The following is a 13,095-nucleotide window of genomic DNA, read 5'->3' on the forward strand; positions in this document are numbered from 1 at the left end:
GAGCATTGGAATCCTGCTCCCTTCTTCTCAGGTGAAGGAAGGTGCTACTGCTGGGACTAACAAGGCTCATGCTGCTCTCTCAGTGCAGTAGCAGTGTTTCCACCAGCTGATGAAGGATGTCAGCATCCAGCCCTGACCTTCCCAACAGGTACTTTCTGCTGCTGCCTATAAGTGCTCATTCCCTTCATCACTGAGCAATCAAACCTGTGGGAGCCTGTGAGCATTTTTGGCATAACTCCTTGCTGAAATGGTAAATTCATGATTGTTTTCCATCAAAACTGAAATTCCATTCATTTGACATTCGGGTTCAGCTGTCGTCTGAATTAACGCAAGCTGTATCCCTGATCCAGGGCTGAAATTGGTTCTTAACTCACAGCGCTCCATTGGTGCTATTAACGCATGCCTGACTTCTCATTAGCTGCGCTCCCTGAGACCTCAGCAGGCAAATTGTGTGGGCCCAGTGATGAGAAGGGGCTCCTGTTTGGATTTCATGGGGGAGATGAGGGCTTCAGAGTGAGAGGGCGGTAAGTCCACAATCCCCTCCATGCCACCCACAGCTGGGCCCCAACAGGATCGAGGGACTGAACCAAGGCAGCAGGGACACGCGTTTCCTCCCGCTCCTGTCAGTTTCAGAAGGAATAAAATGCAATTCCTTATCAGCTGTGCTCTGGCTTTATGGAAATGGTTTTGGAAACCGAGACAGGAAGGTGCACAAGAGAAGATGAAGCAACAAAATGATTCTCAAAAGCATTTTAATGAAAGTCTTTTTATTTTCCTTATTTCGTTGTCATATTTAGACAATTCAATTGAATTCTCATAGGAAAAGTTTCCCTCTTCCAAAGGAATCAAAAAATGTTGTTATGTACAGACATTTACAATGATATGCAAGGGTTAAGCGTTACTTTGGTCTCCAAGATCTGATACCACGGGTAAAAATGTTCACATGCAGCGTGCATCCATCTTTCACCTTTTGCAGTGTTCTGGAAACGTTACTGGTATAATTTTAAAGCTGTGGCTCTTCCAAGGGTGAGAAACTCCTCGTTTAAAATGTTGCTGCTACGTGCACTTTTCATCATCCATGGAATAAGAATGCAGTTTAATCCCTCAGCCTTACAGAACAGGGGACAAGCCAGCGAAGTGTGTCAGATGAATAGATGTGTTTGGGTTTCTGGCTTTTGTTGGAGCCGGATGAAAGATGGAGGACAGCAGATCTGAAAAACAATGAAGTGCTGATACATCAGTGTAGTGTATGGAGTGACTTTGGGACGTGGATGGAAATCCTTTATATTTCACATATTATCTCGCTGCTTGTTGCTTTGTGCTTACAGGAGCTTCTTTCGTTCTCACGTGTCATCTGATCAAATGTTTCTCAGGTGTGCAGGCATTCTGGTTGAAGCTGCTGAACCCCTGCAACACCCTTTTATTCAAGGCCCTCCTTTATATCACCTTCATCTCCAACTGAAAATTCTGTCAAGCGACCGCTGAGAGGATTTCCAAGACCCGTGTACTTTTACATGAATTGGAACCCGGTGCTGGAAAGATGTGCTGCTAGCAGGACTTTACTTCCTTCCTTGGCTTCATTTTCCAGTCTGAATCTACTCAGCTGCTCTGCAATGAGGAAAATTGCTCTGAGCTGGTGCGACTGGAGGTTTTGAACAAAGCGTGCTGGAATGCACCCATGCTGCTAATGAGTGAAACTGAGCGTAGGGCGGCTGCAGGATGTCCTCTGTGCCCTGAGCTGTTGGTCTCCATCCAGTTCACGGCCTGAAGGCCTGTCCAGAGAAACCCTGCAAACAGGCATCTCTGCTGCTCACCTCAAGCAGACCACATCAGGGACAGTGTAAAGGTGGGAACTGTGCTTCCCTGTCAGCCTAAAAGGAGTCCTCCTACATCGAGACTAAGCTGTGATGACAGTGAAGGTGGACTGCTGCTGCTAGCAGCATGTCAGTCTGGCACGTAAATAGCAGCCTTCGCCCTCCTGAATTAGCTCCTTACGCAACTGCATGAAGTGCAGAGTAAGAAACTGACTTAGCCTGCTTTCAGGTGCCTGGCCACATGAAAACCACCTCAATCTATTGATACACGAAAGTGGTACCACGGGCAGGTGCTTGGCAGCAGCAGTGTTGCACTGTGAGCAGCACTGATAGGTTTATTCTTATTGGGATTGTGATGCAGCCGGTGTTTACGTGATAACAGGTGGCTTTTTAATTAGGGAATTAGCATCCATAAGCACCAAAACAAAACAGGAGACCTGAAATCATCCTTATTTTGTATTATGCAGAATTTCTGTATTCGTCAGTGTACGAGCGATTGCTAAACAGGTCCTCACTACGTTTACTTGCAACTCAAAGCAAGGTGGTGATTATGCAAACAGGTTACCTTTATGGAGGCATCTCCAAGGTGAGCTTAAGCCTGTCCTGTTTGGTTCCTCTTGTCTAACTCTTACAGGTCGGTAAATGTTCATGTTGTTATAAAGAGCTGCAGAGCTGTCGGCCATGTAGTGCGGCTGATAGAAGTTAGCCTGGATGGTCGGCTGTGCTGGGGGGGGTGTGAATGAGACAAAGCTGTGGAAGGAATTAACTCGATGCAGAGGTGACTGAGGGCTGAAATTGCTGCTGAATATGAGAGTTCTTGGGGTTTGCTTGGCCTGATGGTTGCTTCCAGTTGAGAGGCTGCTCAAGGGGTCTGAAAGAGTGTTAGCACTTCCCTCGTCGCTGTCAGGAAGGCTGCGTGGCAGGGCCCAGCTCTGGCTGAAGAGGAAGGGCATGGTGCGTGGCGGAGACTTCGGTCCCCTCACTGGCTTGGACAGCGCATAGAGGTGGCGGAACTCCTCGTCAAACAGCTCCACAACTTGACCAGTGAACTTGGAGAGGAGGTTGCGGTGAACCTGGCCACATAACCACGTGAAGCTGGAAGGAGAGATATGGTAAGGGTTAGCCATTGGGAATGGGAGTTCCCCACTGGGGCGGTGCTGGGGCTCATGGTCCAAACACAGGATGGAGATAGTGTCCTGGCTGAATTTCAGGTCAGTTCACATCAGTGCTCTCTCTTTGACTTTTGGATCAAATCTTTTTATTGCAGCTGCCACTAAAACCTTCAAGAAACACTCTGTAAAGTTCTACAGCCTCCCAGAGGGAGTGATGGGAACCAAGACCCGCATCCATGTCAGCACTTAAAGTCAGATGCTTTTTAAGTCATGTTTGGGTGTCTGTTCCACAGTCTGAGTTTAGACCCCAATTAGGAGCCACTCTTCCTCTCGCAGTGCTTGAATTAAGGTCTCATCACATCTTGTCTGCAAAAACATACATTGTATCTTGCCTGCAGAATGACATGCCCCCATTTGTAATCTTACCCACTCAGAACCAACGTGAGGAATGAAAAACAACCGTCCTTTGTTTGCACTGTGCTGTGCTGCTGTCTGCACTGGTCAGGAGGAGCACACAGAAACCCAACCTTCCTGTGGCTTCCCGCCCCCACACAACGCAAACCAGCACACCTGCATTGACAAGTTGGACAAGTGCTCATTTCCTTCACTACAGGTAGAATGAAATGAAAAGTATTTCTAAAGCCTTTACAAAATTAGTAATAATAATAATAACAACAATAATAATAATGCTAAACCACCTACTTTGCTGTAAAGGATAAACACCGCAGCAGTTTTTATTCTGGGATCCAGAGACACACCTCAGAACGCTCCACGGCCCGTAAATGATTTTTCTTTTACACACTGCCCTAATCCACTCAGCAAACATACATTTGTGCTCTTTTTCCAAACCACAAGCTGGCTTGATTGAGCTGCACAGGCTGCCTTGTGCCACAGCATCATCAATAAAACAAAATGTAATTACTCCCAGCTGAGCGGGGCTCACGTTGTGCAGCAGAGGCTGTAGAGCAGCACCAGGTTTGAACCCAGGTTACTCAGTGTAAAAAAAAAACAACCCCGTGTCCCAGTTATTCCTGTGGGACTTTATTAGCTACGCTGGATTTGCAGAAGCATTACAGACAGAGCCAGGTTTGGTTGTAGGTGTGTGCGCTTCACATCCTGTTGTTGTCATGCTTTGACAAAACTGTGAAACTCAGAAGGGCTGACAGCCTCAGACACTTTGCATCTGCTGGTTTGGGGCAGTCTTAAAGAGGGTTAGGTTTGGGATGCACGTTGTTTCTATACTGTTAATTCAGGAACAAGGGGAGGAGTGAAGTAACCACTACTTGGGCAATTCACAGAATGGTTTGGGTTGGAAGGGACCTTTAAGATCATGTAGTTCTACCCCCCTGCTATAGGCAGGGAAACCTCCCTCTAGACCAGGTTGCTCACAGCCCCATCCAGCCTGGCCTTGAATGCTTCCAGGGAGGGGGCATCCACAGCCTCACTGGGCAACCTGTTCCAGTGTTGTACCACCTTCACAGTAAAGACTTTCTTCCTACTATATAGTCTCAATCTCTCCTCTTCCAGTTTGAAACCATTTCCCCTTGTCCTGTTGTTACCTGCCCTTACAAAAAGTCCCTTTCCAGCTTTCCTGTAGGCCCCCTTCAGGTACTGGAAGGCTGCTCTCTGGTTTCCCCAGAGCCTTCTCCTTCTATCTGGCCTAAATCTACCCTCCCTGAGCTTGAAGCTATTATTTCCCTTTGTTCAAAAGTATTTGTTTTAAGGCTTTTTTCTGTTAGTTTTGAGATCTACTCAAATTTCCTTTCCAACAAATACATTGCAGAAGAGTCTGTTTTACTCTCTTTTAAGATTCATAGAATCATAGAATCACCAAGGATGGAAAAGACCCAAAAGATCATCCAATCCAACCATTCACCTATTACCAATAGTTCCCAACTGTTTACACCTGCAGAGGTTGATGGGTAAGATTCGGTGATAACAAAACTTTCAGATGAATGGAGTGAGAGCCAGAAGCCCACAGCACTGCCAGGTATTGATTGCCACTTATAAGCTGGGGGAATCCACAAATTGAGCATACTGAAGTCAAATAGCACATAGATTCATTCCACCCCACTATCTCTGATTGCTTGCTGCATAGGAGATAATGGATAATGTAGGATAACTTTGACAAGGCTCTTGAATTTAGAAGATCATGCAACAGCAATAAAGAATGAGAGGAGTGACTGCACTGCAGGCTTGAAGGCTTTTTCTTTTTTCCTCTCTCTTTTTAATAGGATATAAAAGCCAAAAAGGACCTTCTTGGCTACAGCAAAGATGTCTTGCTCAGTCCCCCTTTTCCCACACATCTGTTCTCCGCAGAACTCTGTTTTAGCATTTCTGTACAGATCTGATGAGAAAACTGAACAACATTAAGCCACAGAGTCCCATAAATCAAACAAAAAGCCACACCATGGTTTGTTCACTCCTTGTCTGACAGTTCATTTGGAAAGTGAATGAAAGAATGGGCACCTGCCTCTGGAGACTGCCGAGCTCTTACAGCCTTTGCTGTCCCCACACATTCACAGTTGTCTTTGCTCTTATAAGTTAATCTTCCTGTTGGCACAGTTTTATCAAAGCAATTAAGTCTCCAAATCACAAACCTGGATTAAGGAAAACAATCTCATCCTTTTAATTAAGTAATCACATCTGTAATTTTTTCTCTTGTCCTTTTTGTATCTGAGCTTCTAGGATACACCTCAGTCATTTGTGATGCTTATCTACGTAACCACGAGGCTTAGGAACTTTATTTACTTGATGCAAACTCAGAACCTCATGAAATTCCCTGACCTGAGGATTGTGGACCTTAATTAAAAGCCCAGTTGTTGAGATACTACGTCCTGTGCCTGAAATCATCACAACAACTTGCAAAAGAAAAAAGGACAAAGAAAAATAAGTGCAGCGGTGTTACCTCACCTGTAGGATCCAGACAGAACGTATCTCCAGTCAGAGATAAGAAATTTTTCTTGTATTTGTCCGGAAAATTTCCTTCCTGATTTGGCACAATACACCTCTCCAGTAACACTGCGGACTGAGATATTCTAAGAAAGAAAAAAGAATTATTTGAACAGTGAATTTGTTTGAACTAAAAATGGAAGGAAAAGGCTTCTTTTTTCCCTCCTGCCTTTAACGCTTCACTTCCCCCATCCCTGTTACAGTTTCTTCATGGACTCCATTGGGCAAAATGGAAGCCCAGCCAAGTTTTCAGGGTTAATTTTTCAATGGGCAAATAAGCATACATGAAAACTTGCACAGAGGAGCTGCAACCTATGACAGTATGGCTGCTCCCCCTAGTCAGATGAGTACTAGAGATGTGTCCATAGCCAAGAACAGCCTGTCACCTCCGCTGACATCTCAGCTCTAGATCTGATCCCTCTTGTTTTACCCTGATACACCAATGGCATAATACAGCAGAGCAAAACCTTTTCTCTTCTAATCAGTACAGGCAACTGAGTGGCTGGTGAAGCCCAGACAAACCACCAATGTCGTATCAAATGTAAATACATGTGAACGGAGGTGAAGGTGTGTTTGGCCCATGGTATTGATTCATAAAATCATCTCTATGGTTGGAAAGACCACTAATTGCTCCTAGGCCAACCGTCAGCCTACCCCCACCGTGCCCACTACCCACGTCCCTCAATGCCACATCTCCATGGCTCTTGAAACACCTCCAGGGATGGTTAATTTTAAGGTCAGTTTCCTCCAGCAGAGATGAAGCTGGACTAAGTTAGCAGACAGCTAAATGTGAGGTATAACCCTTAAAGCAAAGCCTTAGCAACATAATTTTATCACATTTCATGCAAACGCCCATGGAATTAAACTAAAATACTGAGGCTGAGGATCAAGAGCAGCAGTCAAATGAGTCAGGCAATGCCAGCAGAACTCGGCCCTCGCAGCCCACCTGAGAGAACCCAGTTCAGTCTTTCTGGTCACCCAGGATTTTCATGTGCAGGGTTTTGTGTGCAGCTCAGGCTTCCCACTACCTACAGCTACCAGATTACCTGTCTTAGGGTCTAATGGATATCTAATGGACATCCAGTCTAATGGACATCTAATGGAAATGCCTTAACTTCCTCAAAAATGCATTGAAAAGTGTAGGCATTTTTAGAGGATAATTATATTACCGTACCTCTGGAAGTCTCCTTCTCTGTTTTAATTACATGTTAGGGATGCTAGGAATGACCTTACTTAACTGTGCTTCTAACCCAAAGCCCAAAGAATCTGAGAGCCATAGTACCTTGAAGAGATCCTCAGCAATCTGCAGCTTGTCGCACATCTCTGAAAAGAGATTTATATTGCCATGGTCCAGCAGCAGGTAGACAAACACCATGCGCTTGTTGGCTGCCTCCAGGAGGTCACAAAGGATCTCAGTGTCTGTGAATACATCCATCACGATAGCCAGCACCTAGGGGAAAAAGCAGAAGCATTAGTTGATGTGGCTTAGAAGCATTAGTCGTGGCTGCCTGGACTGTGGTGGGTATTTCATGGAATCATAGAATCATAAAATGGCCTGGGTTGAAAAGGCCCACAGTGATCATGTAGCTTCAATCCCCCTGCTATGTGCAGGGTCGCCAACCAGCAGACCAGGCTGCCCAGAGCTACATCCAGCCTGGCCTTGAATGCCTCTAGGGATGGGGCATCCACAGCCTCCTTGGGCAGCCTGTTCCAGTGCATCACCACCCTCTGTGTGAAAAACTTCCTTTTAATCTCTAACCTAAACCTCCCCTGTCTCAGTTTAAAACCATTCCCCCTTGTCCCATCACTATCCATCCTCGTAAACAGCCATACCCCCTCCTGTTTATACGCTCCTTTCAAGTACTGGAAGGAGACAGTGAGGTGTCCCCAGGGCCTTGGGTTGTTTGTTTTCTTTTAAACTCCAACAAATGCAAACTTTGGAAGATATCTATTCTACTTCTCCCCTGCATCGCTGAATCAATGAGACAAGTTGCTTCACTGTTTTATTGTTCATATAAATCCAACATAACATGTCATGCACTTCAGTTAAGTTCTTTTCATCACCAAACATGATGTGAACCAGGAAACTGTAGGTGAGATTTCAGCACTAGGAAGGATATTAAAGCACTAATAGGAGAATAATAAGGATGTAGCTAGAATAAGAGGCCACATCGCTTGCCAAGTGGCTTTCGTAAGTCACGTACATTTAGCAAGTACTGAATGACGCTTTCCCTGTTACAACTTATGTCTGGAGCAGTCCTGTTCTTAAATCCGCTCCCTGCAGTTGGTAGTGGGCTGACAGACTACAACAGCTCCATGTTTATTTCTTTTTACATCCAACTTTCACAATAATTTATGAGCTAATTGTTTCAGTTTAAACATACATCCACATTTCCAAAGTCACCAACAGCAGGAACTCATGTAAAAGCCTCGGAGCAGCATGGACTGCCCATAAAAGACCCTCCAGAGTCTTGTATTCACAGCCTCTAGGCATTGTGTGGTTGAAGGAACCATAAATGTGCTGTAAAACCAAGCTCACATCTGCCAGTTCCAGGTAATTGCCCAGTGCTGTCCAACACCTTGTGTTCACACTTTGTGAGCACACTTTGGACTGTGCTTGCCTTTATACACAGCACAGAACTGCCGTCTCACACTCAGCCTCACCGGAGCTTCAGACCACTCTCACACGCTGCTTCTTCACCAGTTGTTCCCAATGTGTGTTTCTGACTTGGCTCTTCTCTCTTCCTGGCAATACTCCTCATTTCTTTTGCCTGAATTTCCCTTTACAATTTGTGCCTCACAAGGATGTCAGGGTTATAGACTCACACAATCATTAAGGTTGGAAAAGATGTCAAAGACAAACTAGTCCAATCGTTCATAGTCCAACTGATTATAGCACTCTGTTCAGATTATAGTACTCTCTGCTCTCTGTTTCTCCACAGTTTGATGTCATCCACAAATATATTCCTCATTCTATTATTTATGCTGCTAATGGATACCTTAAGTACTATCACAGCCGTCGTGTCCCCTTATCACACGCTTACAATTCCCTTCCAGCTCCAATGGCTCTGACTCTAGAGGGCTCCACAGATGCACTGGAGAGCAGAACCCACAAAGCTCCCTTTCCACCTGGGTGTATGTATGTTAGAATCATAGAATCCCCAAGGTTGGAAAAGACCTAAAAGATCATCCAGTCCAACCGTTCACCTATTACCAACAGCTCCGACTAAAGCATGTCCCTCAACACAACATCCAATCATTCATTGAAGGTCTCGCCTTTCTCCAGCCAGCAGAAATTTGGGACTAAAGTTTTTAGAACAGAATAATATTTTGCTTACCTAAAAGCCATGGGTGTGTGATCTCAATCCCTAGAAACACCGTTTTCAACAAGTAAGCAAAAAGCACCATTTCCATGGGAGAGCAGCTGTGTTCCCAGCTCTTGGGCAGGGCCTCTCGCTCCTCACCTAAGGCTGAGGATGTGGCCAGTACTTTGCAATAAAGCAAGGAAGTCACTCCCTGCAACTGATACGGCCCAGTGCTCTGAGCCTTGCATCCCATTGGGGATTTCACTGCTGCTGCTGAAGGCTCAGAAGCCCCTGCATTTCCCTTCTAATACAGCAGTCACAAAGAGTTTGTTTCTGACCATTCATCTCTGAGGCTACCAATAAAACCCTGAGTTTACACGGGCAAAATCCCTTGACAGCAATAAGGAGAGATCTGAAGTGCCAAATATTTTCCCCTGAACACTGATCTAAGCTGTCACACCACCACCAGAACACACCGCCAATGGTTTTTGCCCCCTTCAGCTGTTTGTCCTCAGATTTTCCACTCATGGACACCTGTCCTGTGACAGGAATCTCTCTGTGTCCTCATCACTTATCTATATCAGACTTCCCTTGTACCTCTCCCACACTCTGAGTGAGGCTCTGAGGCTCTATATGACGTTTTAGTGGCACAGATAAAGTACTGGGGATGGGGTACCTTCTGAATGGGTCCATTCCCTGGGGGACACCTCCTGGCACACGCATGCCCCCTTTTCAAAGAGCTTTGTCCACCCACACCTCCCACCAATCCCTCACATCAACCACTGTTTATTCAGAGCTCGCTTCAGCTTAATCCTCATTCATGTTAGGATGGTGCTGTGCATGACTCCTGCAGCCTGGCACATGCAAAGGAACATGAGCTTTCTCTCCATACCTGTGTGGTCTTGTTGATGTACCGGCGTATGATGTCTCTGATGTTGCTGTTCTTCTCTGTCTGGAAGTACACGGTGGCCGTGGACTTCTCCTTTAAATAAGGCTTTTCTGCTGTAATCCATGTGTGCAGGAGAGCGGGCTCGCTGCTGTCAGAAATGGTGGGGAAGTACGTCCCTGAAGGCAGGGAGCCGCCATCGTTCTGCCTTTGCGCGGCTGCCCCGTCTGCAGGAGATTCCTGAGCATAATAGGACTCCCGGGCGTTCTCCTTGATGTACTGAGCTTCCACCGAGGAGAGGAAATCCACCTCTCCCTCTTTGCTTAAAGTCTGGAGATACGAGTCTGTCCCACCATCCAGGAAAGCGTCCGTGGCCAATCTGATGCTTTCGTTATGGCTGAAATCTGCTTTCGTTGACTTTAAGGACTGGTTCTTGATGTCCTCCAGCCGCTTCTTTATCTTGCCCATGTGTCTGGGGTGGCTCATGGCTCTGTGTCTCAGCAGCCGATCTGCAGAGTAGGCACCATGCATATGCGTGGTGCAGGCGACGCAATCGCCTGTCGTGTTGGGAGTCTGCATCCTGCGTAAAATCACCTCGGCTGAACGAATTAACTCTGAATAAAAACAAAGAGATCTTATTACCTCTGGCGAATTCACACTCCCCGATTCTGTCAGTACAATTATCTTCAAAAACAACCCAAGCTTACTACTCAGGTGATGTTGCACTCCAGCAACAATCTGTTTCCAGATGGGACACAAGTACAAAGCTGATTAGATTGCTTATCTGCGAGGCACCCACCTCACCCCAAGGGAATCCGAAGGACTCGCATCCAATTACCAGGGCTGTTTGATTTGGCTGTATTTCTCTTCTCCGAGCATCCTGTGAAATGCGAGCGAGGAAAGTATTCAAGCAAAAGCAGGTAGGCTCCCAAGTATCGTTGCACAACCTTCAAAACAGCTTGAGGCTTCTCTGTCTTCCCATAGCATTTGCTATGGAGCGAAAACTTTAAGTGGGACAAAGACATCAGCCACGTCCATAGCTTCAGAACAGCAGAAGGTGTTACGGACTCCTGTATGTACCTACATGCTGCCAGGCAGGCTTAAAAATAAACCTGAAATTCGTCACTGTGCCCCGTTCACAGTATGTTGCTATTACCATGGACGATTCACTCACTTATTTCTTTAAAGCTTTGTGACTACGCTGTCCTATTAAAAGAAAAACACCCCTTCCCAAACATCCTGAGCATTATGTGGAGGGAGGGTTGTGAGCTGGCCTCAAAGCATCAGAAATACAAACACTCATCATTTGATTGTGCACATTTAGCACTGTTTGTTTGGTTCCCTACTATTTTTTTTTTGAAGGCTGCAGCTCCGCAGTCACGTTGTCACACCGTGGTGGCCCAACTGCTGTCATTAGCAGGACAGGGGTTCGCAGTGGGGTGAGAGGCAGCGCCTCTGGGAGCCAGGCGGACTGGTATGACAGAGCAGGGCGAGGCCAGGCGGGGTGTGCAGGCACCTGCCCCAGGTGTTCCATAAATACTTGCGTGCATGCTTTTATGCAGAGGCACGTGTGACACACTTTTATCACACAGGTTGGGCTCACCATCGCTCTGCTCCACGCTGCTTCAAGGCGCTGTGGGGGCCATAGGCAGCGCAGGGTGGAGCACACACAGGCCTCATACAGGGTAAGGGCTGCTCAGGGCACCTCAGAGCTGTAGGAGTGCTGTCCTTCTTACCAGCACGCTCGGGAGCACCGGTGTCCTCAGGGCTCGTCAGAGGCCTGTTTGTCCAGGGTAGCTTCCCAGATTCTGTGTCTGTGTCCCCACGGTATTTTCAGATGCCTTATGGAAAATAAAAGGAAAGAATTACATGTCAGCACGACACAAGCATCCATATGAAAACAGAGAGGAGTGTGAAGTGGTTCCGATTTGACACGCAGATCTCTGGGGGAGGGAACACCCACCTCAGGGCTGGAGAGGTGGTGTCCGAGCGGCACAGCCTGCGATGTGACTTTAGGACCTGTCCCCTGCCCTCCCCCCACCCCGACATCCGCCCACAGCTGTCAGACGCAGCAAAAAGTCATTAATTATCTAGTGACCTGCTCCGCGCAATTATGTTGAAAAGGATGCCGCCTAATTAATGTGACGTGAGAGATCGCGCCCTGTCAACACCAATCAGGGCCATCACTGGTCCTACCTGCTGTCCAGCCCCGACTGTGCCAGCACTGCCACCTCAGGCTCCTTATGGTCACCATGGGGTCCAATATGGGCACCAAATGGTCCCTTATGGTCACCATGGGGTCCAATATGGGCACCAAATGGTCCCTTATATGGTCACCATGGGGTCCAATATAGGCACCAAATGGTTCCTTATGGTCACCATGGGGTCCAATATGGGCACCAAATGGTCCCTTATGGCCAACCCGATGTTGTGAGGTCCTTGTGTTGCCACTTCAAGGCTCACACCCTCACCACATGGGGTCCCTCCTGGTCACTTTGAGGACCACACAGCCAACCCAGTGTCCCCACAGTTACCCTGGGGAAGGTCCAGTGTCAGGCTGGGGTCCCGTACAGTCACCTCACGGCCACCTTAAGGCCCTACACTATCACATGGATGATGTGCATGGCCACCACAGGGACACACTGTGACCTTGGAGCCCCACGCTGCTGACAGATGTGGCCACCACAGGCTCCTCTGCGGTCACCACAGGGTCCCCACGAAGCGCCACGCTGTCTCCACAGCCCCACACACAGTCACGGTGGGGTCCTGTATGGTCACCACAGGGTCCCACACAGCCACTGTGAGGCCCCACACTGCCACCACAGGGCACTGCGGCACAGAGCCCGGCCCGGCAGCCGCGGGGAGGGCCCGGCTGTTCCTCCCGCCCTCTTTTAACCGTACTGAGGGCAGGAGTGGCCGCCATGCCCTTGGGAACCGGGACAAGGACACGAGAGCACGGGGAACCTCCGCAGCATCGCGGGGCCGGGATTAGCTCGAAAGCCCGTAGGGGAGCTCTGCTACCAGCC

At 47.5% G+C, this 13,095-nt stretch overlaps 1 protein-coding gene across 1 annotated transcript; it reads right to left on the bottom strand.

Moving 5' to 3' along the window:
• Nucleotides 1–750: 750 nt before the first annotated feature.
• SACK1A (scaffolding CK1 anchoring protein A) lies at nucleotides 751–10,823 on the bottom strand. The gene is made up of 4 exons (XM_015856176.3): nucleotides 10,076–10,823; nucleotides 7,161–7,328; nucleotides 5,840–5,964; nucleotides 751–2,909 (listed from the first exon to the last, which is right to left on the bottom strand). Exons 1-4 carry the CDS (start codon nucleotides 10,646–10,648, stop codon nucleotides 2,363–2,365), a joined length of 1,413 nt encoding a protein of 470 aa, XP_015711662.2. The 5' UTR covers nucleotides 10,649–10,823; the 3' UTR covers nucleotides 751–2,362.
• Between the last annotated feature and the right edge of the window lie 2,272 nt (nucleotides 10,824–13,095).

This window comes from Coturnix japonica, chromosome 2 (genome assembly GCF_054131305.1).
Source record: "Coturnix japonica strain WE chromosome 2, WE-NBRP24, whole genome shotgun sequence".
Classification (NCBI taxonomy): Eukaryota; Metazoa; Chordata; class Aves; order Galliformes; family Phasianidae; genus Coturnix; species Coturnix japonica.